The sequence below is a fragment of the Phaenicophaeus curvirostris genome, chromosome 3 (genome assembly GCF_032191515.1).
Source record: "Phaenicophaeus curvirostris isolate KB17595 chromosome 3, BPBGC_Pcur_1.0, whole genome shotgun sequence".
Classification (NCBI taxonomy): Eukaryota; Metazoa; Chordata; class Aves; order Cuculiformes; family Cuculidae; genus Phaenicophaeus; species Phaenicophaeus curvirostris.
The window spans coordinates 19,683,430-19,710,727 of NC_091394.1; the positions used below are offsets into that span (position 1 = coordinate 19,683,430).

The window sequence follows — 27,298 nt, forward strand, 5'->3', positions numbered from 1 at the left end:
TCATGCAGAAGGTGGACAGGCAGTCAGTTTTACTATGTATTTTTTTAGAGGTCAAGACATTTTTGCAGATAATATTAACGCACCGACTCAGTTTAATACCTGTTCTCGACAGAATACTTTGTGTTATTAGCAACACAGATACTGGAAACAAGCAAGTTATATTGAAGTTTTACATTTTAATTCATCTGAAGATACTCCAGTTTAAGGCCTGTAAGCAGAGATATGGTGGGAAGTTAAAACAAGCTTTCTGTACGCATGGGAAGGGCAAAAATGCATCTGATAACCTTCCTTAAATAATATGTATCATATTATTTTTTGTTTTACCTACAACACAAGAAGTTTTTACATTTCTCATAACAAAACATCCTCAGCTCTTTTTACTTGTATATCTTACTAATAGTTGTCTTTAAAGAAATAGTGACAAATGAATCCTAGTCCCAACTCCCCCATCAGAGTACAGATCTACTAGAGCACAGTTCTTTTTTTGATTCCTTAGGAGGTGGGAGTCAAGGAGTTCACAATGTGACTTGGTTTAGGGTTGTTCCTTTCAAAGTAACAGCTCCAGGTGGCACCTTTGGGCTAGTAGCTGATCAAGTCTTTTCTCCAGTGGCTCTCAAAGAAACCTTACCTCTAGACATCCATCTAGAGCTTGCTCTGTGTCACTACATTATTGCTTATTTAACCTGAGTCACAGCTGCTCATCTGCACCTCGGTAACACACGGAGGGAGGATTCTCAGGGCTGTCCACTCAATCAATTTTCTCCTCTTATCTCCATGAGGATGCAATTGCTCACATGGGAAGAGTCAGAGATCCCACAGGTTAGACGTTACACATTAGACTTGATCTCCTTTTCGGAAATCAAGTTGGACAAAGGAGATCTGCTTAAGGCAAAGATCTTTCAAGATCATTTCTATCAAACCTCTGCAATGTTGGCTCATCTCTGTTAATCCCCGGGAGAGGGGGAGAATTGGGCAAGTTTTCAAAAACTCTTCTCTCTCCATACTTGGGGAAAAGAAGAATCTGACAGAGAGCAGTGGCTCTACATGCCTTACTCTAAATGATAAGAGTGCTCTGAAAGACTAGGGTGAAGTCAGAGTGAAAATTTTACAGCAGCCTTGCTACTTCCCTGCAACATGGTAGAACATGAAAGGATGGGAGATAGTTTTGAAATACTAGAAGAGATTTCACTTAACAACGAGAAAAAAAAAAACCCAAAGAAAAAGAATCCTGTCAAACAGAACAAGTGAAACAGCAGATACAATGCTGACCTCCTAACCACAGGAGATTCAGAGGACAATATTCCCAAAGGTAAACTATTTCTTGATGGACTGCTCCACTGTGAATGATAAAATAAAATTTGCAGAATATCATGTTCCCTTTATGAGATCAACTGTTGTCAGTGTCACCTTGAAAAATTTTGCACACAATTATATGACTTTGCATATATTCATGCCAATAATACACATTTTTCTCTACTTAAAATTAGCACTCTGATTATTTCGTAGAATAATCCCGAGTAATGAAATTCAAAGGATGTATAAAACATATCACTTTAAGAGCACCCCGAACAGCACAGAATCTAAGAGGCCCTGTTACTTTTCTTCTGAGAAGAGTAAGTAATGAGACAGTTTATTTTCCTCATGTGGCACATTACACCTACCAAACAGCAGGTGAATTCCACCACTGCACACATTCTTTTGGTACACAGAGCTGAATTATTGCCTTCTGCTGCAAAATCTGTAAACTTGGACTACGAGCTTTTTTCCTTTTTTGCAAAATTGCAGAAGACTTCTCAGGATTCTGAGAAGAAAAGGAATGCAGAGCCTGTATCTTGAATAAAATGCAAGGATGGACATAAACTAACAGGGTTATTCACTGATTAATTAAAAGACTAAGTTCCCTCTGTGAGACTGACCAGCCCACTTCTGCTCCTGTTCCCCAAAGGGTTAAGCATATAAAACTGAGATCGAACCATGCATGAATGACGTGCCTAGCTTAGTCATGCTTGACTGTGGATCTTTATAATTCTGGTAGCAAAAATGAAATAAAAATTGATGCAAATAATTTCCTTTTAAATCCAAGAACATTTAAGGTTGTTAGGATCCTCTAGTGATTATCTAGACCAACCCCCCTGTTCAAAGTACGGTCAGCTTGGTGGCTTCTAATATTTTAATGGAATTTCCTGTATTTCAGTTTATGCCCATGACATCTTGTCCTTTGATGGACTTCATGAAGAAGAGTGTGGCTCTGTCCTCTTTATATCGTCCCACCACACATTTAGACACAAGGGTAAGAAACCTCTAAACCTCCCGTTCTCTAGGCTGAACAGTCACTGCTGTTACAGCATCTTCTCACAGAAGAGATGCTCCAGCCCCACAGTCATCCTTGAGGTCCCCCTTCACTGGACTTTCTCCAGTAAGCCCATATCTCTCTTGCTCTGCGGAGCCCAGAATTGGAGCCAGTACTCTAGGTGTGGCGTCACCAGTGCTGACAAGAAGGGAATAATCACACCTCCATCAACCTGCTGGCAACACTCCCAACATAGCCCTGGAGGCTGTTAATCTATTTTGCTGCTTGGGCATGTTGCCGACCCACAGACTTTTTTAGATTTTTCTCAGCAGTTAAAGCAATGGCAATGTAGTCAGCACAGTGAATGTGACACCACATTGTTTAGGCCCTTACCCTAACTCTTGCCATTAATCCTAAGCCCTTGTAACTGAACGTCTAACTCTTACCCCAACACCTGCCTGCAATCCCTAACACCAATTCCTATCACAAAGCCAAAGACTAAAACTCTAACCCTTTATCTTATCCCCACTCTAAACCCTTGCCCTGGTCGCTAGGGTCAAATTGCTGTCCCTAACCCTAACTCTGCTACTTCTGACACAATGCCCCAGCCCACACTCTAACCACAAGCCCTTGGAACAACCTCCAGTCCTCAACCAAAGCCCTTCTCTAAACTCAAAGGGTAATCCCACACTCCAAAAGGCAAGCCCAATGCCATTCACCTAACCTCTACTCAGATGCCCTAAAGCCAAGCCAACCCCTCCTCCCTTTCCCTGCATGTTCACCCCAGATCTAGGGCTGGCACATGAGGACACAAAGGGTGTGGGAGAGCTGGGCCAACAAGGGTGATTTTGTGGCTGTAGGGGGATTCAGGTAATGGGACATTGATTATGACACCACGTGTGTTACACCTTTATCCTAACTCTGACCAGTAACCCTAATTCTGTCTTCTAACTCCTATGTCTATCCCCACCCTCTAACCCAATCTCAAACCCTAATCCTTGACCACAGTATCACAAAGTGCAAGCCTCTAAGAAAATCCAATAATGAATAATCTGTTAAAAGAGGAAAATCAATTGCCACAAGAAATATTTATAACTGTCAAAAAAGAAACCAGATTTTTTTGGCATGATCTTGATCTCATAAAGCTGAGCAGGAGCAGTGAGGCAAGGCTTCATTTATCACTGTCTCAGGCAAACATTAGTATTCACTATGTGAGAAAATTAAATATTTTGCTCCCATTAGCCATGGTATTCCTTCCCCACAAGCTGGTTCCCAGCTTACTTGACTTAGCAGAAACACCCAATTAAAATTCCTGTCCATGAATCAAATCCAGTGTAAAGTAGCTGAAGGACAGCGATGGATCTGATGTAAAGCACTAGCAAATGGCACTGGTCTTCCCTTTGACAATTACGCTAAATACTCCATTTAAAAGGCATCACTAAACTCAATGGATCTTAAATATCATAGCCCTACTTTAAAAAAAACACTCAGACAAACGAAAATTCTGTGAAAAAAATGAGAAGACAAAAAAAAATTAGTATTGGCATATCAGCTTTTGAGTAAGATGCAGTCAACAGCAATATCATGCAGCCACACATTCCCCTTTAAACATATGCTCCTTATCTAATATAATCAGCAACACAAAAATATTTGCACTCGTGTTATGTGAAATTAATGGCAGACAAACCCTACTGAAAAGAATCTTTAAAAATCATTAATACAAAGCACACTCTCACCAATTATGTGATAGTCTATTGGATATTTCTTAGCATCCATATTTATTCTTATCTTCAAAAATGTCTGAAACATATTCTCAGTACATATTTATTTCAAATATTAAAAGTAAACATCCTGGAGAATATCTTGGAACCTGGCCCACTTCTGTGCTACGAAATCTTCCCCTGAAAACATATTAAAGGAGATAAATTTGTCATTGATGTTCAAGTTCTCTTCGTCCTGGAATTATATTTCTTTCCACAGACTGAGTAAGATAATGTTCTCCTCATAATTCACAGAAACATTTAGTTTTAGATACACATGAAAAATATTTATATTAATAACAAGTAAATTTCTTAATTACATCTCGAATTAGGATAACTCAGGTTGGAAAGGACATCTGGAGTTTGTCTAGTCTGATCTCCCTGCTCAAAGCAAATGTAAAACCAATGCAGTACAAACACATCACAATAGACCACTTATCAATGGGAGGAGACATATATTATACCTGATATACTTGATATAATACACTGGATGGCACATATAGTCCATTTGCTGCTCCCCTGCGAAAAAAGGCTACGTTCATAATGTAAGAAATACTTAAATATGATGAATGTATCTCTCCATGTGTGCACACACGTTTAGTCTCTTCTCCCAGTACAATTTCAAAACATATTTTTGCCTACACAAAGATCACAATGGACTTCATCCTTTCTGATATGAATATATTCTGAGAAATGGCCTAGCTAATACAGAGCTGAAAATTTGATTTAATGATAGAACAGGAATGGAAATTAAGATGTTCTTTATGCATTGGTACACACACATACTATGCAGCTGCAGATGCCTTTAAAACCCAAATCCTTCCTCAAGAGAAACCACTAGTACATTATGGTTATAAACTAATCTGTGGGAACGAAAATGGCAAATCTTGAAGGAACTGGTAATATTTGTGTGCAAATATATAGTAAATTACTATTGTTAATCTGCAGGAGATAAGCTTGGTTGTAGAATGGAAAGTGGTAGAAAGCTTTACCATGAATCTGGGCCCCTCACCACGAGAAGGATGTTGAGGCTCTGGAGGGAGTCCAGAGAAGAGCAACAAAGCTGGTGAAGGGGCTGGAGAACAGGCCTTATGAGGAACGGCTGAGGGAGCTGGGGTTGTTTAGCCTGGAGAAGAGGAGGCTGAGGGGAGACCTCATTGCTCTTTACCTGAAAGGAGGTTGTGGAGAGGAGGGAGCTGGCCTCTTCTCCCAAGGGACAGGGGACAGGATGAGAGGGAATGGCCTCAAGCTCCACCAGCGGTGGGTCAGGATGGACATTAGGAAAAAATATTTCACGGAAAGGGTCGTTAGGCACTGGCTGAGGCTGCCCAGGGAGGTGGTTGAGCCACCTTCCCTGGACGGGTTTTAAGGGATGGGTGGATGAGGTGCTGAGGGACACGGTTTAGTGATTGATGGGAATGGTTGGACTTGATGATCCGGTGGGTCTTTTCCAACCTGGTGATTCTGATTCTGTGATTCTGTGATTCTGTAATCTGTGTTTTAGCTGTCTCAAAATCCTATGCTTCTTTTCTTTTGCCATGGCAGTTGAAACTTGATGCTACTTTTCAAATATTTTGTAATTTGGGAGAAAAGTGGGCCTAAAAGTATGTCCCTGGAAGGAATGCAGTTTACTGCAGTTTACTCTCACATGTTAAGCCTTTATCCTTGCAGACATGCAGCCTGCAGGGATGATGAACAACACAGAGAGAACTCAGAAAGGAAGAGCAGACTACACAAAATCATGACAGCAGAGATAGGACAGGACTATTGACCGAGGTCGCATATACTGTTCTAAAGGAGCAGAAGACAGAGTTGTAACTTGAGGGACTGGCTCATAGCACTTTTTACTCATGGATCTATCCATTGATTTGGCATAAGTTGGTTTTCCCTTAGAATAATTGCTGAAATTCATCTGAGACTGTAAACGCATTGGTTCAGTGGGCTCAGAATGATAGCTGCTACGAACCTGCACAGAGGCTGATTTTCAAAACTCCTGCGAGCAAAATATGAGAGCTGCTTTCAATAATACCCTTCATCCTTTTCAGGATCATAATGATTTGAGACCTGCACTTCAGGTCTTTGTGATTCCTGGGCCCAGTAAGTATACTTCTTAGATGAAGTACCCTCTTAGCTTGTGAGTGAGGGCAATACCCTGGCTGGAAGATAATGTAACATGATCTTGCATTAGGAACGAATTGCTTAAACTGATTCTTGGAAGAAAGGTAAAAAAGAGGTCCAAGAAGGGAAGATCACAGAAATGGCAGATTCAGCAACCTGAATCAGCAGATCCGGGTCTCTGAATCTCTGTTTTCTTCTCATTTTCAAATTGCACAATTCCCTAAGTTCATTTCATCACCATCCTTCTTTTCTTACTCTCTGTTTCTTTCAGGATCAGGAGAAATAGAAAGCAGAGACATTTCCTTCCACTCCTCTTCATAATCCAGGAGAAATTCTTTCTCTTTGTTCTCTTTTAAATTAGTACCAATGCTTCTGAAAGTACTTCCATCAATTTCGTAATAATGACGTGCTTTTTTATAATGCCTTTGAACTGATGATGTCTAGGCATTTTATGCACATTAACTGTCCCTCACAACGAAAAAGACACATGATTATTTATTCATGTCAAGGAAACTAAGGCAAGACAGGCCGATGACCAGCTCAAGAAGCTATCTAAGACTTGATGGTTTTCTGCCTCAGGAATGACTGAACAAACCTAGAGAACAAATTAACTCTTCCAAATTTTAGATGTGATATTGCTGTGTTTGCTTTCTAAACCATTTAATTCTCTTACTTTGTTTACTTCAGTGGCAACTCCACAACAAATATCTAGCCACGTGGCTCCTAATTGCAGCATCTTATTAGTACTGCCAGGCTAATAGTTACTGATTTCTTATGTTCTAAGTAGATTTTAGAATAAACAGGGTAATGAGAGAGACCTTAAGAATGTGGAAATGGTTACATCCAAGTTAATCTCTGACTCTTAATCAATTTTTGTCTTGTTTGAAGCATGAACTAAAGTTGCAGTTCTTCTTTATTTCTCTCTTTAATAACTTTGCCTCAGCTTTGAAGTTTCTGTAAGCTGAGAATATCTTATCAGAAACGTCTCAGTGAATGAAAGATGCTTAAATAGGGCTACAAGTGAATGAGTCTCTGTAGGAAGAGGCTGAGCTCTTCAGCATAAGGCATATACATATTTAATCCCAAGGCAGAAGAATGGATTTAACTATAGCAGATAATGCACAAAAATCCATCCTCAGTATCCCTGTTTCAAAGGCTTTGCTTGTGATGTAGTCAGTATCTTGGATTGTTAGCGGCTAACAAGAGAGAAGGAGACGTGCCTTTTTCTTTGAGGCTTGATTTAGACATTGCAGTACAGTTCTGCACAACAGAGGATAACACCTTTAACTGCTGAGGATTTAATACCTATATGGGGAAACCAAACAGGCTGACTTGAGGGCTATCCAATATCAGCATATCCAAAGCAGCTTGGCTTTGCCTGGCTGAGAAATGCAGCTTATCTGTTTTGTTATTCTAATTTTCTAGTAAAGAAATGAAAGAATTACCAAAACTGGGTGGTTTTTTTGGGGGCAGCTGGGTAAGAGAGGAGGGAGGGTTAGTAGTAACGTAACAGTTTACTATGTTAGGACTCATGGTGGCTGGTTTCTAACAAAATACAAAAACTTTCAGGGTGTCAGCAGACATCCAGTACACAAGTATTAAAAGTTTATAAGACCATATTTTCAGCCTCACAGACACTCCTGAGCCAAGTCAGAGTTTTCTACCCCTCATATTGAATATTCATGCAAGTTCTTTGACTTTGTTCTGTTTAACTAGGTTTGTTTATAACAGGAAGGAGTAATGTTTTGCTCACCCAGCTCGTTTTGACCAATAAGTCAGGCAGTGCTGACTCACACAAGTGTTTGATTGTAGACATAATGAGTTAATGAGAGGATGGAGGGAGCCTAGGAGCTGGAATACCTCCTGCTGCTGACTGCCTCAGGGTGAGTTACTATGTCTAAGGTGAAGGGACTGTAACTTCCTTAACATGCTAAATCAATCAACTGAGAATCTATAATTTTAGTGTGAATATAGAAATTCCACTATCAAAAAGGAACAGTTTTATATAATATTATATTTTAATATGAATTTATTTCTATGAAATACTCTTAGTGGGGAAAGTGCAATATTTTCAAAGGACCAAGGTGACTCAACTAGCATCCAACTCCATTTTTGAAAATAGAATATTAGTCCCTTTAAAACAGCTGCTTAGAGCCTATGTCATGACTGAAAAGACAAATTCAGTTCTTAATTCACCATCAAGCACCTAAAAATTTTACCTAGTAAAAAAAATTTGTACCTTCACTTTCCCTGCTCTTCTACTGAGTTCATTAATTTAAAGCAGACCTCACCACTGTTTGACACCGATAATGAGCACCGATTCATCCCACTCACTCTACCTTAATAATGCTGCTTTGTTTCACAGAATCACAGAATAACCAGGTTGGAAGAGACCCACCGGATCACCGAGTCCAACCGTTCCTACCAAACACTAAACCATATCCCTCAGCACCTCGTCCACCCGTGCCTTAAACACCTCCAGGGAAGGTGACTCAACCACCTCCCTGGGCAGCCTGTTCCAGTGCCCAATGACCCTTTCTGTAAAGAATTTTTTCCTAAGGTCTAGCCTAAACCTCCCCTGGCGGAGCTTGAGGCCATTCCCTCTTGTCCTGTCCCCTGTCACTTGGGAGAAGAGGCCAGCACCCTCCTCTCCACAACGTCCTTTCAGGTAGTTGTAGAGAGCAATGAGGTCACCCCTCAGCCTCCTCTTCTCCAGGCTAAACAACCCCAGCTCTCTCAGCCGCTCCTCATAAGGCCTGTTCTCCAGCCCTTTCACCAGCTTTGTTGCTCTTCTCTGGACTCTCTCCAGAGCCTCAACATCCTTCTTGTGGTGAGGGGCCCAGAACTGAACACAGTATTCGAGGAGCGGTCTCACCAGTGCCGAGTACAGAGGGAGGATAACCCTCTTTCTTGAGTTTCTTGAGTTTCTTGGTTTCTTGAGTTGAATCCTGCTTCTCAGGAATTTGATGGAAAAATTCCTTCTAGCTTCCATGATGATAAGATCAAGCTGACAGCTACAATATTTTATTGAGGTTGTTGCAATTGTGTGCCATAATATGTGCTTTTTAAAGTAAAGGTGTACTTTTCTATATGCATATGTACCTCACAACATGCTTTCCTTTCATTTTTGGTGCAGGCAGAAGGTTGGAATAAAACCTGTATAGCTGGGGTTGTTTGGCCTGGAGAAGAGGAGGCTGAGGGGAGACCTCATTGCTCTCTACAACTACCTGAAAGGAGGTTGTGGAGAGGAGGGTGCTGGCCTCTTCTCCCAAGTGACAGGGGGCAGGATGAGAGGAAATGGCCTCAACCTCCGCCAGGGGAGGTTTAGGCTGGACATTAGGAAAAAATTTTTCACAGAAAGGGTCATTGGGCACTGGAACAGGCTGCCCAGGGAGGTGGTTGAATCCCCTTCCCTGGAGGTGTTTAAGGCACGGGTGGACGAGGTGCTAAGGGGCATGGTTTAGTGTTTGATAGGAATGGTTGGAATCGATGATCCGGTGGGTCTCTTCCAACCTGGTGATTCTACGATTCTATGATTCTCTATATGTTGTGTGTATATATTCATAGGCATGTAAAGATTTAAGTCAAAGAGAGTTTAGGTCAGTTTAATATGGGGATAATTTTGCAGATGATACACAGAGGTGAAGTTGAAGGAAGTTACCATAAAGGAGAGGACTGAAATTGCCTTCGGAAATAAGAGTGTTTGCGATTACACTTCTTATGATGACCACTTTTTTCCCATGAATCTGCAATAACTAAAAATCCATGTTATTGCTATGTAATTGCATTACAAATCAGACTAGAATATATTAGTGTACATGTGATTACTAAGATCAATTTCATAATAGGCATCACTACTGAATACTAGGAAAATTATATTTATTTCCACTGATTTTGAAGTAACCAATTCCAAAGTTTAGGATATTCACACAGTATTTCTCCTTTAAAATCTGCAAGTACAGCGCCTTTCTGAAAATGCAACATTTTGAACTACTCTAGTCATTTCCTCTCTGGTAAATAAAGGAAACTTCTGTGTCTAAGTGAATTTAGTGGCAATTATGCTATCATGGCCTGGATTCCAAGACTATTTGACATTGGTCCTTATACACTGACACACTAAAATTGTGGTTCAAAATTTGCTGAAACGTGTCCTGAAGTAACTTAAGTATATGCACTGATGTCAAACACATTAAAATTGTGTTTATCCACTTCTGATTTAGGAATTTTGGAGTTCATTCTGCATAGCTTGAAACAACAAAAATGCTAACTTACCAACTTCTTACTCACCAAAGCATCCTTACCGAGATTTGTGCCAGATAAGTGGATGATACCCTGTGTGGAACACTATCTGGAATGCTGTGGTCAAAAGGGGGTAATTGCCAGTATGAAATCCAGCCAGCAGATGGTTACTAATAGTGTCCCACAGGTGGTAACACTGGGGGCAATAATGTTTAACATCTTCATTAACAACCTGAATGATAGGATAGAAAGCATTCCCAGAAAGACTGTGGACAACATGATGTTGGGAAGAACAGTTAATGTACTGGAGGGCAGGAATGCTATTCAGATGGGCAGCTGAATAGGAACCTCAAATTTCAACAAAGGCAAATGTAAAGCCCTGCAACCAGGATGAAATAACCCTCAGCACCAGCACAGGCCGGTGGTGAACTAGTTTGAAAGCAGGTTTTCAAAAAACCCCTGAACTTAGGGGTGCTGGTGGACAAGTGGAGCATGAGTCCACAATGTGCTCTTGCAACAAAGAAGGCCAGCCACATCCCAGGCTACGTTAGGTAGAGTCTAGCCAACTAATGATTCTTCTCTAGACTCAAATGATTCTGCCTCTAGACTACATCTAGAGTATCATATCCTGTTTCCATCTCCCCAGTACAAAAAAGACATTGCAATATTGGAGTCCAGTGGAGCACCACAAAGACAGTCAGGGGACTAAAACACAAAACATACATGAAATGCATTTTCTGAGCCTTAAGAGAAGGTTAAGAAGAGGTCTTACTGTTGTCTACAACTATTTAATGGGATGGTGTAGAGATGGTGTCATCTTATGGTTACAAAGTTTAAGAAAAAAATGCAAATAACAGAAGTCGGAACACAGAAAATTCCAGCTGATGAAAGAAAGAGAACTTTTACTAGGAAGGTGGTCAAACAATGCAACAGATTGCTCAGGGAGGTTGAGGAATCTCTGTCCTTTCATCAACTGGACATGGTCCTGAGAAGCCTGCTCTTATTGGACCTGCCTTGAGCAGCAGCTTGTACTAGCTGACCTCTAGAGGACCCCTCTAAGCCCAAAGGATTCAGTAAGAGCAAATTCTGACTTTTGTTGCACTGGTAGACTGAAGCCTTCCCTACAAACTGAGCAAGTAAGTTATATTTTGAATGCATTTTCTTAAATTACTCAGTAAACTTCATTGTTCAGATAGATTAAAAGGAGGTACACTGCCACAAGATCATGCAGTATCTACGTGAATTTCATAGTATATGTATCCCAAACTGTGACCAATCATTTGACAGTTGAGACCGCCCACAGAGACAAGTAACTTTTGAATTTTGAAATTCTCAATATTATCTCTTTGGGTGTGATTTTCTGACAAGTTTGTTCAAAATCTTCATTCTGGAGTACAGGATGGTTCACATCTCAAATATGAAATTATCTAGTTTCTTTAAAAAAAAAAAAAATTACTTCAATTATGAATTTTAACAAAATGATGTATTGTCTTAACTTGATCTTTCAAATTGCACTATGCATGTTACATTTCTACACAAAAAAGCATAGGTTTAAGCAGCAATGCATATAAATGCTTTCTTAGATCAATTCCTGAAGTCTGATTTATCAGTATAAAGTATTATTCATTATAAATATATAAAATTCTTAACTCTAGGGGGTAGTCATTATATCTTTTTCATGTTTGCACAATCTCTTACATAACACAGCCAGAAGAAGCAGCAAAAGAAAAATGAAAAACATAGTAGTACTAAAGATTGTATCAGTAATACCCGATTTCAAACAATTTTATAGAGATACCATGGAGAGATTAATGGAGCTTTGAAGCTGATTCTAAGGGTTCTCTCGGCCTTCGTTGGGAGGAAAACTAAATTTCTTTATTTTTGTTTAATTGAGCCCATCGAGATATTAAGTACTAGAATCACAGTCTTACCTTATGGAATTATGCCCCACAACAAATTGATTATTTCTTCACTTATCTCAGATGAAGAGAATTTGTTATCATTTTAATATTTTGTAACTGCATATGACAAAATTGCTGCTATTCAATCCCAGCAGTTATAAGCACGGAACAGCAGGTTTGGATGTTTTTAAAAATGGCTTGTTAAGTAGGGGTGCAAGCTGATTTAATCTGAGACCTACTCAACTAGCATCTAAAAGAAGAGCCTCAGAAATTAACAGAAAGATAAAACAGTGACAGTGCTCCCAGCCACTGCCTTTTTAGGGATGCTACTTGCACCTAAAGGTACAAGATTCATGAGGAAACACAAGAATTCATTTATAAAGACTGAAGCAAAAGACTATTACTCTGCTTCCTGTAATGAAAAGGATATTTGAAGTTTTAATAATATTATCTGAAACAAGAGCATTTAACACTAAAAGCTGTAATAAATGATGGAAACTACTAGTCTGTGACTACAGCAAAGAACTTCATAAAGAGCAATTACTTTTTAAGAAAACAGCAGCATCTGAAAAAGTTATGCAGAAACCAAGTAAGAGACCGAGTTCCCTTTGTATAACCGTCAAAGACTAAATTAACACTAGGATCGCCCTTATTTTGACACAGGATACATATAATCCAACAGAGAAATGCAATCACTTTCCATATATACTCAGGCAACTGCAAATCACCAGCCACGCTGTGTAATGACCTAATGATCAGAAATGGAAACAAAAACTAAATTCAATTTAACTGCGCTGAGTTTAGTTAGAGTGCCATTTGTAACAATCCAGACATCCATACAGTTTCCTAATCTTGCATGCTGATTCTCTGATATTTTTCACCTTTGTCATATTTTCATCCTGGGAAAATGAGACATCTTATGGTCCAAATATTTATCTAATGGATGATGACAAACACCTGTACTGCATATCCACAGGTATTATACTTCTGTGTTAGCCCACTTCATGTTAGTATAGTCCTCTTATGTGGGGACACAGAATCTGAAATATGCACAAAACAAGTCTGGCAACACTGAGATAGAAGTCTGAATGTGCCTCAAAGCCACCTGTGGGGAGAGGGACATTGTGTATTGCCATTTCATCTGTCAACATCTAACTCATGAATTAGGATTGTACGACATATTGCAAGGACAACTGTGCAAGGATGCAGATGCACAGAAAAAAATGCTATTAATGTGATTGGAAGCAATCTATTATAGATAGTTTTAATTTAATCGACACAAATTTAAAAAGAAATAAAATTCTTAATTTCTCAGCTCCACCTCCAACTTCCTGTGCAACTACAGTGCCCTAGCCCCATTCCTAGCGTCTTCACGTGTGAGAAAAAGATGTTCCATTCCTCTACCAAATGCTAATTATCACACACAGAATAACCAGGTTGGAAGAGACCCACCGGATCATCGAGTCCAACCGTTCCCATCAAACACTAAACCATATCCCTCAGCACCTCATCCACCCGTGCCTTAAACACCTCCAGGGAAGGTGACTCAACCACCTCCCTGGGCAGCCTGTTCCAGTGCCCAATGACCCTTTCTGTAAAGAATTTTTTCCTAATTCATCTGCCATGTTCTACTCTCTTTCACCAACATGTGTTATCAATAGGATAGAAGTTCTGGTTTCTTCAAAGAAAAAGGTGCTTTCAGTAAAAAAATGCCATATATGTAATTTCTATCATTTGAAAATTGCTTAAGTTGATAAGGATTTCAGGGAAAAGAAAGGTTATTTTATATCTTGTACAGAATAAAACTATCTCACTGTTCCATGAATTGAAGTCAATACAGAACAAGCTGGAAACATCTGTTTTGATATACTTATCTGTTAATGTAAGGCTGTCACAAAACTTGAATTTTCAAAACCACTTTGCAGATTTAGGATAATTCCTCACAGATTTAAAAGTACTTTTAAAACTACTCTGGCAGTTTATGACATTTTCTTTTCTACTTTTGTATGTTTTATGGAATAAGTGACTGAATTATATGCACTTTTTAGACTGGAACTCCAAACTTTCAAAAGATAAGTAGCACTTCTCAGCATGAACATACTGAGAAACAGAGATGAAAATTAATATCGAGTTGTTTTAAATGTCAATCTTCTGAGTGAGAACAGTGGATACAGTTACGGTTTAATCGCTTTCTACCTTGTACAGAAGAACAGAACCAAACAGAAATTGTTTGTCTCAAACTAAATATCAGGTGCAGGCTGGGGAACTTTCTTACGTGCGAAATGAACATAAATGAAGTGAAAAGGCACATTCATTGCCTGCTTGTGGTTTTTTGGTGTTGCTGCTTTTGGCAGTCATGCCGAATCTAGGGTTTCCTGGGCCACCTCCACAAGATTTTGTGACTTTTATTACTTGCACTCATAACTGAATCTAAAGCAGTACTGAATGTGAACACAAATTTATAAAACCTATAACAAACACTTAAGCGTTTATAAACCTTAAAACATTATATTGTATCATTTAAAATTACTGCTATTATCTAGATAAGCTGTCACGGTGCAATGCTGAAGATTATAATGATTAGGTGGAGTCTTCTCCCCTGAAGGTGTTCAAAAAGTGTGTGGATGCAGCACATTAGAACATGGTTTAGTAGACATGGTGGTGTTGGGCTGATAGTTGGACTGGATAACCTCACAAGTCTTTTCCAACTTTAATGATTCCATGATTCTCATGAGACTCTGGCACTTGAAACGGAAACACAGCCACTTCCAGGTATTCCTCCGCCGGAAAACTGCTGCCACAGGGAACAGCTGACCTGGGGCTGGGTTGTGGTTAGTATTGTGAGGCATCTTGATCTTATTTTATGGAGATAAAATGCTGTGTGATTCTTTGACTTGGCATTACAATGAAGAAACAGATCTGTGAAAGTGGTACTCTTTGTTATCCTAGATCTGAGACTGCATACAGTTATCTGTTGTTTTGAGTAACAATGAGAAAATTGTAGTTCTTTTTCACTAACTGTCCTTTCAAAGTCTACCCAGCTAATTAAAGGGGAGCAGGACAGTACTTATTCTGCATCATCAGAACAACTTCTGATGGGATCCTAATGGCTCATCTTCAGTAACATAAAAGCAGCCACTCAATCTCTGTCTACTTATCTAGTTTCTCATACAAGTCCCATCCCACCGTATGATCCAAGACTTTAAGGTGACAGGGGTAAGTGGGATGAACATTTAGAAGTGCCATTTTTACCCTCCTGTCTGCAGTCCATGCCTACTTGACTGGCTGAAACATCAGCTTTTTTAAGGAGTTTCAGGCAGAGAAAAACCCCTCCAAATCTAGATAGTTGTATTTAGGCAATAGGGAAGTTCAGATGTAAAAGACTTAATCTAATCTTGAAAATGTCTGATCTTGACTTCAGTATTAAAAATGAGAATTCAGCTTTACCAGCCCTGTTTTTCCTCAAAAGCCCTTCAGTTGGGAATGTTATTTAATCAGGAATGATTGAGGAAAGAAGACTTTCCTAACCTCTGTAACTACTAGGTCTGCTTGTCAGAAATATATTTGAAACAAACTGGAGTAAAAGGCAATAAGTGGTTGAAGACACATGGAAAATAAAAATCTCCTAGACCCAAAGCTTTTACACTGTAATGGAAAAATATTTAACATCTAAAATTTTACGAGTTTAAATTCTCAGCTAACTTATGTATACAACAATACAAACCAGGGAGTCTGGACTTGGCCATATAGGTGTTATAAAACATCAAAGCTTAATTATGCATTTACCACCTTAACTAACATCTTTCTCTTCATTTGTATAGAGTAAGCAGCACAGCTATTACTGTGTTACCATACCTTCCATCCCCTAAATCAACTTCTTGATGACAGCCTCTTATCCAAGTATCTGTTTATCGTAATAAAGGTTTTGCACAGCTCAATTATTAAACACAACAAATGAAGTGAAATAAAAACTGACAAATTAAACAAATTGCAGCATACATTCTGTCTTCACCTTCTTCAAAACAAATGTCTGATTCCTGATTAATGCTTTCTAGGATTTTGTGCATTGTCAGTTCATGTCAATTTAACATTTCAGTGACTAAGCTACTTTATAAGTCAATTAAAAATTCAATTAAAAAATTCAGTGTCTCCTTTTCACATCTTTGCATACGTATGTGTGAGAAATTCAGAAGCGCTCACATTTAAAAAGAAGAGAGAACTGCATGTAGACGCTCTAAGTGGAATAAAAGCTGCATATTCGATGATTTCCCAATCCATCCCCACAATCTCTGTCAATGTACTTTACTAGGACCTAGAAGTTCTTACAGCTGCTGTTCTTTTAACTACAAAAGTGAACACTGATTTCATTTGAATTTATTACTAAAACCGACACAAAGTTAGGGTCTTAAAATGTGGCCATGTTCTAGACAGGAGAGCTCCCTATACTTACTCATGCTCCAGAAGAGTCACGTTCTGCTGTGAGAATGCAACTGCTTGTCTCTGATGTGTTTTCAGCAGAACAGCTGAGAGCAAATCTTTCCAAATGTGCTTTGAGTGCAAGGCTGGGCATGATGACCTCCTGAGGTTCCTTCCAATCTGAATTACTCTGTAGTCTAACAATTCCTTAGAGTTGTTAACTCCTGATACGTATTTCAACAAAACATTCTCAAGTTTAGCAATAAAATTATGAAACAAATAACAATTATTTCAGGCACTCAAATAGATCCACGTTGCTCATGAGATAGCAAGGTACACACTCATTTACAATTTAAACATTCCCTAGAATTATTTCATCACTCAACAATGGTGAGACAGTAATAGAGGGTGAGATCCGTTTTATTGCATGTGGGATAAATAATTCACTTCCTGGGAGTCTTGCTCTCTCTGTCAGCTGTAAGAGAGTCTAATACAGATATACTGGATACTGAACTTTTAGGCACTTAGTGAGGTTAAGCTGGTTCCAATAAACATTAAGCAACAATTTAATTGATATGCTATCCTTGATTTTTGTGCATGTCTTATACCTGCATTACCAAGAGATGAGTAGTGAACTGAGAATTATACAATATTGACACCAACTAGCTCCCAACTCAGGAATCATTATTACAAAATGACCCCTGATACATGCCCTGTTTCACGACTTGTTTCAAAACCTTATGAAGGTGCAAGAAATTGTGCCACTAACTTCACTTATCTGAATCATCCTTTTACAGCAATAGCCTTCAATATTTCATCAAACTCCCTAGAATCTAGAGCTCTGAATAGACACATGGATTGTTCTTAAGGGAAGAGATACGTAAGGATACATTTTCTACACAAGATAAGAAGCCATCAAAAACCTTTAGATGGAATTGTCCTAATTTTTTTCAAGGTTGACTGATCAAAATACTTCCAGTTTTCGTGGTTAAATAAAAGATAGTTTTAATGAGAAAAACACAGGTCAAGAGAAAGAATGGTGCTCTTGAATTACTATACTTCTACCAATCAACATTGACCTGGAACAGCATTATAAACCACTGTCAGAATAAGTGAAAACTGATAAAAAGACCCAAAGCACAAAACTGTGCATTGAAATTTTATACATTTTACCTCCAGCTATGCATTCATTCCAAAGCCCGTACCCTGTGGACCTAGTGCTAAACAGTATGAAATGCAACACTAATATAAGTTCTAAATTGTAATTCAAGAGTGAAAATCCTATATTGTACATACTCTCTTCTATATGAATAGTGAAAAAATTCTCACCTGGGGCAGCCTGAAAAATCAGCTTATCTCTTCTGAAAGACCACCACTGCACATTAGACGTCACAATAATTGTAATTGAAAATCAAAGTTAAACGCCATACACATACAAGAACAATGCAAATGTATATTTTGGGGACAGAGATTCAGCCTTTAAAAACTTCACTGACGGTGAAGACTGAATGGGGAATCTTGATTTGGAAAGCCTTCTTGCATCCTGAGTGGGGAGAGAAACCAGCAATGAGGGAGGCTGCTGTGCCAGTGCTGGCTGGGAGACTCCAGGGAGGAAAAGAGACTTTGTCTTAAGTAGGACACAGTTCTACAATGCAGGGTCAGATGACCCACAGAAAGTTTCCTAGAAGTCCAGACAACCGTGTGGAAGGTGTTTGGACTAGAAAGCCACTGAAGGTTGCTAGGGCAGATGAGAATGTGAGGAAAAAAGTCATCCTCCAAAAGATGCTGTTTACAGGAGATATATTTATTTTGAAGTCTTTCTGCCCCTCTCAGCTGATCCAAGTTTTCGCAAAAGAAAAAAACTTTATTCTAGATCAGTAACTTTTTTGAGATCATTCCCAACAGAGTGTGGCTTTAGAGAATAGAAGTCTGTAGGTGCACTCACTTCAGGGAAGACAGTGGGACAGTTCCAATGTGAGGCACTAGGCTGACTAGAAACCTACCACAGGTAATCCTCAGGTTAAGAACGAGATTCCTAAGGGAATGATGAATGCCACATCCTCAGATTAAGGCACCTATATAGCATTAAAGGACACAGAAGAGTGGGTTTGTTATTCCACTTTTTCCCCTTTTCTTTTTTGAAAAAGACTGAAAGAGAATGGAAGAAGGAAGGAATATGAGGACGACAGCACAGAGCTCATTGAGAAAACCCATGGAGAAGCTGTGGGACAGAAGTGAATCCTCTATTGAATTGAATATCAAATGCAAAAAATTGTGATTTTTGGTCAACTTGGAGGCCTTTAAGGGGGTTGGAGGGAGATCCATGGAAGAGACAAAACCTGCTTGAAGGAAGAAGAACAAGCACAACTGGTAAAAATCGGAGGAGCTCAAGCATCCCAAAATGCTTATGGAGAACATGAAAAGAAGCCGTAAGATGGTGGGGTCCCAATGGGTCACAGGGGCGTTGTGCGGCTTAGACGGCTGAAACCCAGGAACCAAAACCCAAATATCAGCATTAGATCTTTTCAAGACTCACTTCCCTCATCTATAGTGCTGCTGGGAGAGAGAAAAGGCTGATAAGCCTTTTCATGGGGTGCACTTTTGGGAAGCAACATAGTATTTCATATAGCTGAGGGTCCTGAAAGGCTAGTAGAAAATTAATGTGGTCTGAAGGAGACCAGGAACACAGCTAGGCAGTATGCCCAAGGAGGGAAAACCATGCGCTGGATTACCTAGTGCCAGAACTAAGTAGGCTAAGTTTACTATGTGTTTGTCTGGATGCGGTTTAATTTTGTGGAGGAAGATGAATATTCCCACTGTGTTGGCCTAGAGACACATGGTACAATACAAAAGCTATGAAGAAGGAGAAAAAAGAGGTTGTATTCAGGACATGGAGCATGCCCAAAATGAAACCCAGGAGGAAGACTTCACTATAAATAAAGAAGATGGTGTTATGGGGTTGGCTCAGACAAATTATAAGAGAAGCCTGGCACCAACCTTTAGTGATATAACACCACAGTTGATAGATCTGTGTGGAAACCGAAACAGATTGGTCAATTCAATGCAGTCTAGAAAGAAAATAAATAAAAAAAAAAAGCTTTTCTATTTTTCTAGTTCAGTACAGGTGATTCTGGATCTTACCAGGCTTTCTGATATATTTGCATGATGCCTCAACAGTGATTTATGGGCTGCTTGGCAGCTACAGGAAGAAATATCTCATTCACTGGCACATTTCAGTAAAAATTTGTCAGCCAGGTATGGAACAACAGCACCACTGAAAAGAGCGCTTTACAGATACATAACAAAAATAAATTCTACTTACACAATTTTACTACATATACAGTACAACAATTCACCTTTAAAAAAGGTTATCTTAAGGAGTAAGTTCAAGATTCACAGCTGAAATGGTTCAGGAATTATAATGTCCAAGTCATATTGGCATGTTTTGATTTTCCTTAAACTGCAGCAGATTTGCATTGCAGTTATAAAGTACAATTCCCCAGAATCACCCCACAAATATCTTGAATATGAGCAGCACCACATAGCCATTACAGGTTGACTACATAAATAAATTTATTAGGTAATTATTTTCAACAGAATTTTTCCACCTTTTGAAAATTCATCTTTATTTATATCACATTCCCCAAGAATTCCATAAAATATTAAAATGTAGATGTTGAGTAAGCTTATTATCCATAATTTACTGAATATTTGAATGGTACATCATGTTAAGACAGCTCCATTTTCATATTAGGTCTTACTTTTCTAAATAAAGTTTGCAAATTTGGAAAGAAAATAAAACTTTCAATTAAAAAATAATAATCAGAGCAGAAAAAAAGGTAACCATCTCTAGCACAATCCATGGCATTACATACCATGTTTACACTCAGTAAATTCAAATTCAAAGAGCTTTTTTCTGATGTCAGTAGGTAGGGATAAGAGAATATAGAATAAAACAGCATGAATGTGGTTCATGAACCCTATTGAAGAAGTCCAACAAATAATAAGATGCTAAATAATAGGGATTATGGCATATTGTAGACAGAATGTGGAGGTGGATCATGAGAGAAAAAATAAGTCTGTTATTAATCCAGATTAGACAGTCTGATATACTTGCTTCAATGGTAATTTCTAATTTATATAATCTACAAAACAACAAAACCCCCCACTAAGAATACATATACAGCTTCAAGAAAGCTGAGCACAAAACATTGAACAAATTTAATTTCATGCCGATTTTATCAACTGTAACATGGGCAAAATCTGAACAAGCAGGCTAGTCTTGCAGGTTAAGCACCAGTCTTGAGTTCCATCCCTGGGCAACCACAGCAGATTTACATTACTCAGCAACCTCTAACTCTGTTTGCTTTAAAACATTTTGTCAGTGAAGTTTCTCTAGTTCACACAACATGGAGGGGAGCAATTGCTTTAACAACTTGTAGAACACTACTGTAATGAAGCTCTAACCCTGAGATAACACTGGATACAAATAATAAAACATTATGATCAAAATATCTATTTGCAGAATTCTGTAATTAGAAGCAGAGAAATATGCTGTAATGATACCAAATCGACAAGTTTGCAAAAGAAAAATTAATAAAAAATATGCTCTTAATGTACAGAAAAAGTAGAAATAATTTTGTCATGCCTGTTGAAATAGTTCAAAACCAAGGAAGCGATGATTATTTTTTGAAGACAGAGCATGAAAATAAAAGTTCAATAATCTACAGTGTTTGGATGAATTTCAGCTAAAAAATCCCACCAAAATCCTGAACAAAATAAAAAAACCCCAAACTCTAAGATGCTTATTTACTATGCCATAAGGATTCAGGAGCAACAATGATTTATGCAAATTATTGTTGTCTTCCATTACTGCATAGGTGTTTGTGAATCAAGCACCTCTCAGTTCACTTGCTGGAGCTACTAATATGCCCCATACATCCCTGGAATAATCTTAAAATCTTTATGATTTGTCACTTCATGACCCCAAAATTACTTGCAACAGACAATCTGAGGATCAGGAGTGGCTGCTCCGCTTTGATCCTCAATCTGGAAGATGCAAGTGCTACTGCCAGCCTAGGAATGAAGTGCTAAAGCAGAAAACAAACCCATTGCTTTTCTTCTAGAGATTACAGTATGACAGATCATGAAACACTGCATGATGTTTAATTAATTTAACAATTCCTTGCAATATAGCACTCAGCTGTCACACAAAATGTGAATATGACACATTAGAGAAAGAATTGAAGAAATTGTGCTAGAAATGTGAGAATAATTATTTTCATTGCGCTCATTCTGCTGCAAACTGGAGAAAAAAAAACCCAACCCCACAGAATACACAGATTGTTTGGAAAGAACATACCTATTAACTCCTTATTTCTGACATCTAAGGCCATGTTTCGTAAAGCTGTAGCAACTGCACATACCACCCGGTCATTGTCTATTCGAAGCAGTTCCACCAGGATTGGCAATCCTTTTTCTTTGCGGACAGCAGCACGGATATACACTGACCACTGTAAAGACACATGGGAGACCATGAAGAAGAAAGTGAGAAATCCACTGCAGAAAGCAAGGCACCTGAGGTTACAATGGACATGGAATAAAGACTAACAGAAGCATGGGGATGCAAACTCAAAAGAGGGGAAATAATTGCATTTACAATGCTAGGCAACTGCTTGATTTGGAAATCTGCATTAAGTTTTTATGGTGGCAGAAAAATTAAATGATGAATTGCCTTTACTGCTAGCACACCTAGTTTCATTTGTATAGCCTGAGTCTGCTGACCACTTGCTTTGCATCAGCATTTCTTATATAACATGTAACGATGCTTGTTCACCAACAAAATTTATGTTACAAAATATATATTATGAAACGTGTTCAAGAAATTTGAAGTATTTCTTTGCTATTACCATAAAAATGATTAAGCCTAAACCCACAAAAATGGTCCTATAATTTGTCTTGCAGTTGTCAATGTGTTCAGAAGGAAAAATGAGGACAAATATATGCCTGGTTTTGTCACCTGTAGCGGTCCTAACTGGAAAACTATTGCACATTGAGGATTTAGAGATTCAGAGTTGACCTGAGGTGGAGGCCTGTCCTGTGTCATGCTGCACGTACCACGTGGCTGCAGGATAAACCCACTGGACGATAATATCAGTGAAGCGTGTAGGCATCTCCCACTTGGCAGCTGGTCATGAGACCACTGGTGGGCCTTGTCTTTACCTCAAAGTGAAGCAGCATGTACTCATGTGAACCAACTTTTCTTTGACAATACTAACAAAGAATAGAATTGTTTACATCTAATAAAACCCTCTAAGGGCTCTAAAGACTATCATGCTAGCGAACCTCTCCATGGATGGGATACAGCATGCAATAACTAGGAGCTACATCCAATGTTGCACAACCTGGGTTTCCCAGCATCTGAAGGGACGAAAGATTAACTAGACATCCTCTTTTTTGTTCCATTGTTAGGTGCAGAAGTTGAATACATGTAAGCAAGACTGAAACTATGACTTTGTGATTTTGAAATCTATGGGTATTGCCAAATTTGAGATGTTTGGGCACATGCAGGATGTGCAAGTCTTCTCAGCACAGCCCACTTCGAAACAAGCCATTTGCTAGGTATATATTCCTTCCCACATCCTGAACTTGTCTGGACTTATCATAAAGTTCATATTCATGCTCCAACTGATAGTTGAAAGGAATTTACTGAAGCAGAGCTTCCTCCTCCTTTCAGTACTATGGCATGGATGCTTAACCTGCCATTGTGCCTGGAAAGTGAGGACAAAGTTCTGGAAGCCCTTAAAGTCTGAAATATTTCAAATATTTCAGAAGCCTATGATTTTCAGATCATGATGATCTTTCTCTTCCGACAAACCCTCCTTGAAGTACAGTTCAATCGCACCTTAAAAAAGTTATATCACAATAGTGTTCCTCCGTAAACAGAAAGAGTAAAAACAAATTCCATGAAATAAAGCATTAAAAAAAGGTAAGTACACTCACTGTCAGTAGACCATGCTTAACCTTTGCATACAGCCTCCCCTTACCACAGTTAAAGTGCTCATTTTAAAAGCTAACATCTGTTAATACTATAGGAACCTGCCCTGAACAGCAAAAGCCAAAATATATTTTATGATAACACCTGTAGATATGAAGACAGGCAAGGGCTGCAATGTCACACTATCTAGAGTATAAATTCATTCCAGGTGATGTTATTCAGGTGAAACAGGGAAAAAGAAAAAGAAACAAGCATTTGAGGAATATTATTTTATTATTTTTCCTCTATAATAACTATGTATTAGAAAAGACAGCTGGCTGGACTTTGCTGTACTAGAAAGTGATAATGGTTACGATAAGCTTTCAAGTCAGGTAAATGGGACATGAGGTTCTCAGCACCATGGAGCACAGTAATATGTCTAAAACGTAAATGTGCCATCATTTGCTGCAGCAAAGCAAATAGCTCTTACATGAGCAAAGAAGCAGGAGAAGGATTCTTATCTTATTCTATGCTCTCTCCTCCAGTGTATTCTCTGGAACTGGTGCATGGGATGATCACCAGATAAAAACTTAAAACGCATCTTAAGGATCAGTGAGTTTAATTGAAATTATCTGCTGAAAAATAATTACTTTCCTATACCTTGATTTTAATGGGATGTGAAATATAAAGGATGCTTAAAGATAAAAACAATAATCTGTACGCTTCCCTTTTTAACAAGCACATGCTTAATCTGCCACATAAACACACTCTCACTTGAAGCGAGGAGTACCCTAAGCAACAGCTCTTTGCACTTTAAAAGGCTGTATTTTCTACACCTCTCCCAGGAGAGGCCTCTGCTGTGTCTGCTGTGATTATAAGGTGACTGCAAGAGTGAGAGTTCATGGTAGCAGTGAGCCTGCTTTGAGAAAGTAGTGAGCCTCTCTGGTTGAGGTGAGAGCTCAAGCTAGAAGACAGTATGAAAGGTGCTGTTGTTCACTGCAGAAGTACATCATGAAGGTAGTGCTTCCAATACAGATTACGTGGGAAGTAAGTGGGACTGTTTTTTTTTTAACCCTTACTTCTGCTTATTCAATACCAGGGGAATCTAAAATGATCATTCACTACGCTATTAAACTCTCCATATTAAACCATAGTAAACAGTTTCCTTTGATTTTTTTTTTTTCAGTTATCCACCCAAGGAAAACACAAACACTCTTTTTTAATAAAACACAGGTTTAAAACAAACTTCTAGGGTTGCAGTATTTTCATCATCCATTTCAAAACACAAGTCCAAAAGAAACAGATTAAGAAACGTTTTTTTTTTTTAACCCTAGGGAGAGTAGAAGATGTAGGAAAAATACTGAAATAACTCAGCATGACAAAAAGAGAAAATACAAACATATTTACTGATTAAGTGATATGCAAGCCTTCAGCATCCATAGTGAACCACTTAGTTTGTTCACAACAGTAAAAAATACAGCTCCAGAATTTATAGGGGAAAAATTCAGATGTAATGTTTTACAGATGCCCATATGCACACACATACATAAAATAATAGGAGGAAGAGTGTAAAGTATGTACAAAACCTATCCTCTCTCCTGTGCATTCCTCCCCCTGCCAAGTGACTCTTTCCAGAGAATGCCATCCACTTTGGGAAAAGTCCAGAGACTCCTCAAAGTGCGAGTTGCTATCATTTCATCTGCATTTTCAAGTTATGCACCTTGGGCAGAAAGACAGAAATGTCTATTAATTGTTTCAACAATCCCCAGAGAACTTTCCATGTGGAAAGTGGTAGGAACTGTCTATATCTCTTTCCTTAAGCTGCCAATTAGGACACGTCTCTGCAAGCAATTACGCTGCGCTGTGCAGATTTCAGGAATGCTCAGACAGAGATGCCTCAAAATGGCTATTTTATTCTTGCAGAAAATGGAAAAATTGATTCACTCTTGCATATACTGATGATTTTTTTGTTTGCCTAAAGCCATCATGAAACACACCTGCATTTCCACTTTGCAGGTCAATTGCTAGTATGAGCTCAGTGAAGTATAGAAGGGAAGAGATGAAAAATCATAAAAAAGAAAAGAGACAAAGGGTTTGTTGCCTATCAGTAGGTAAATGAGGCACTCTGCCAATATACTTATCATCCTGTTACTCCACAAATCAGTGGCAGTGTCAACTATCAAATAATTGTTCGTTTTGTAAAGAGAAAGGGCTCCTAAGGGAACAGCAAACACTTTAGAGGGAACAAGGAACCGAGAATAAAACAAAATCATTACTGTTGCATCAGACTGTGGCTAAATTATCAGAGACAAGCAGAGGAGCCACAATCTGTGCATGAATACTCTTTAGAGATAATTGAATTCGGGTAGCATAACTGCTATACATCATTTTGAAAGTATCTAGTGCATCTCTATGTCCGCTTCCATTAGTGGTTCCTTTTTTAAATTTTCGTCATGGTAATTAAGTAGAAAAATACAGTAAACAGGAAAATTGTTTTTTAGTTCATCATATTTATTATTATAAAGGACCCCTTCCAGAGCTGAATGCCTCTCAGGACTAAGAATATATTAGGCTAAAATTCCACAAAAAAAGCAATTAATCTAGATAAAACTTAGCATTTTTTTCAGAAAAATTACCAACATTTAACCAGTTAACTCCTTATTGTATTTCATATTATTTCTTTGTTTTCCTATGATGCACCACCACAGGAGACCAAAACTAAAAGTGAAGAGATTTTCAGCACAAAAATAAAATCTAAAAAAACCTAACCCAACCCAAAACTCCAAAACCCCTTGGTCTCCAAGGAATACCAACAACTGTGTACATTTGATATTTTGAATGGATTTACTTTCCTGCCACTGCCATCAGTGTTATTGGAGTACCTCAAGAATATTCCACTACCACATGCTTCAGTTTAGACTAGAATCTGTATCCTACTGGTACAGTTCAACACTGTAACTCAAACATTCTGTTAAGATATTAAATATTAGAGGGAATTCTTAGAATCAAAGAATGGCCTGGGTTGGAAGGGATCTTGAAAGATCATCCAATTTCAGCATCTACGACTTCTCTGGGAAACCTGTGCCAGTGCCTCACCACCCTCACAGTAAAAAAAATATTTTTACTATCTAGTCTGAATTGCTGAAATATAAACTACAAAATGAATGCCATATCAGGGCAGCAAGCATAACAAAGCCAGATAAATTATCAATAGAACGAGAAGGATTAGAGAGACTTGGAATTTGCTAGGAGAGGCTTAAAAAGGTGCTGTCTGCTAACAGGAGTGGACCAACGGGAAATCATCAAGAAAATAGAGAGTATTTTTACATTCTTAAATTCCATTTAGAAAACTACAGTTTTACTTTACTCAAATAACTCTACTGGGTTCCCTGAGCAGTCATGCTACCTGACACAGAATGAGGTCCTGCAAACTTGGTTATCTTTTGCAATTTCTGAAGAAAGCGAGAACATCCCAGGGATTTTCTGTTCCCTGACTGCAGTGCTTCCTTCTCAGAAATGATCCCATCTGGTAGGCCATCAGTAAGTTCCCTACTTCTTTGTGTTGCAACAAGAGGAAAGTATAACATTGAGCTGGTTA

At 38.6% G+C, this 27,298-nt stretch overlaps 1 protein-coding gene across 6 annotated transcripts in view; it reads right to left on the bottom strand.

The window, feature by feature from the left end:
- Positions 1–27,298, bottom strand: part of CTNND2 (catenin delta 2) — a 662,416-nt gene that overhangs the window by 55,649 nt on the left and 579,469 nt on the right. For all 6 annotated transcript variants that reach the window (XM_069853473.1, XM_069853478.1, XM_069853475.1 and 3 more), the window contains one exon: positions 22,087–22,237. In XM_069853473.1, the coding sequence (XP_069709574.1) occupies positions 22,087–22,237 (151 nt within the window). The remainder of the gene's footprint in view (positions 1–22,086; positions 22,238–27,298) is intronic.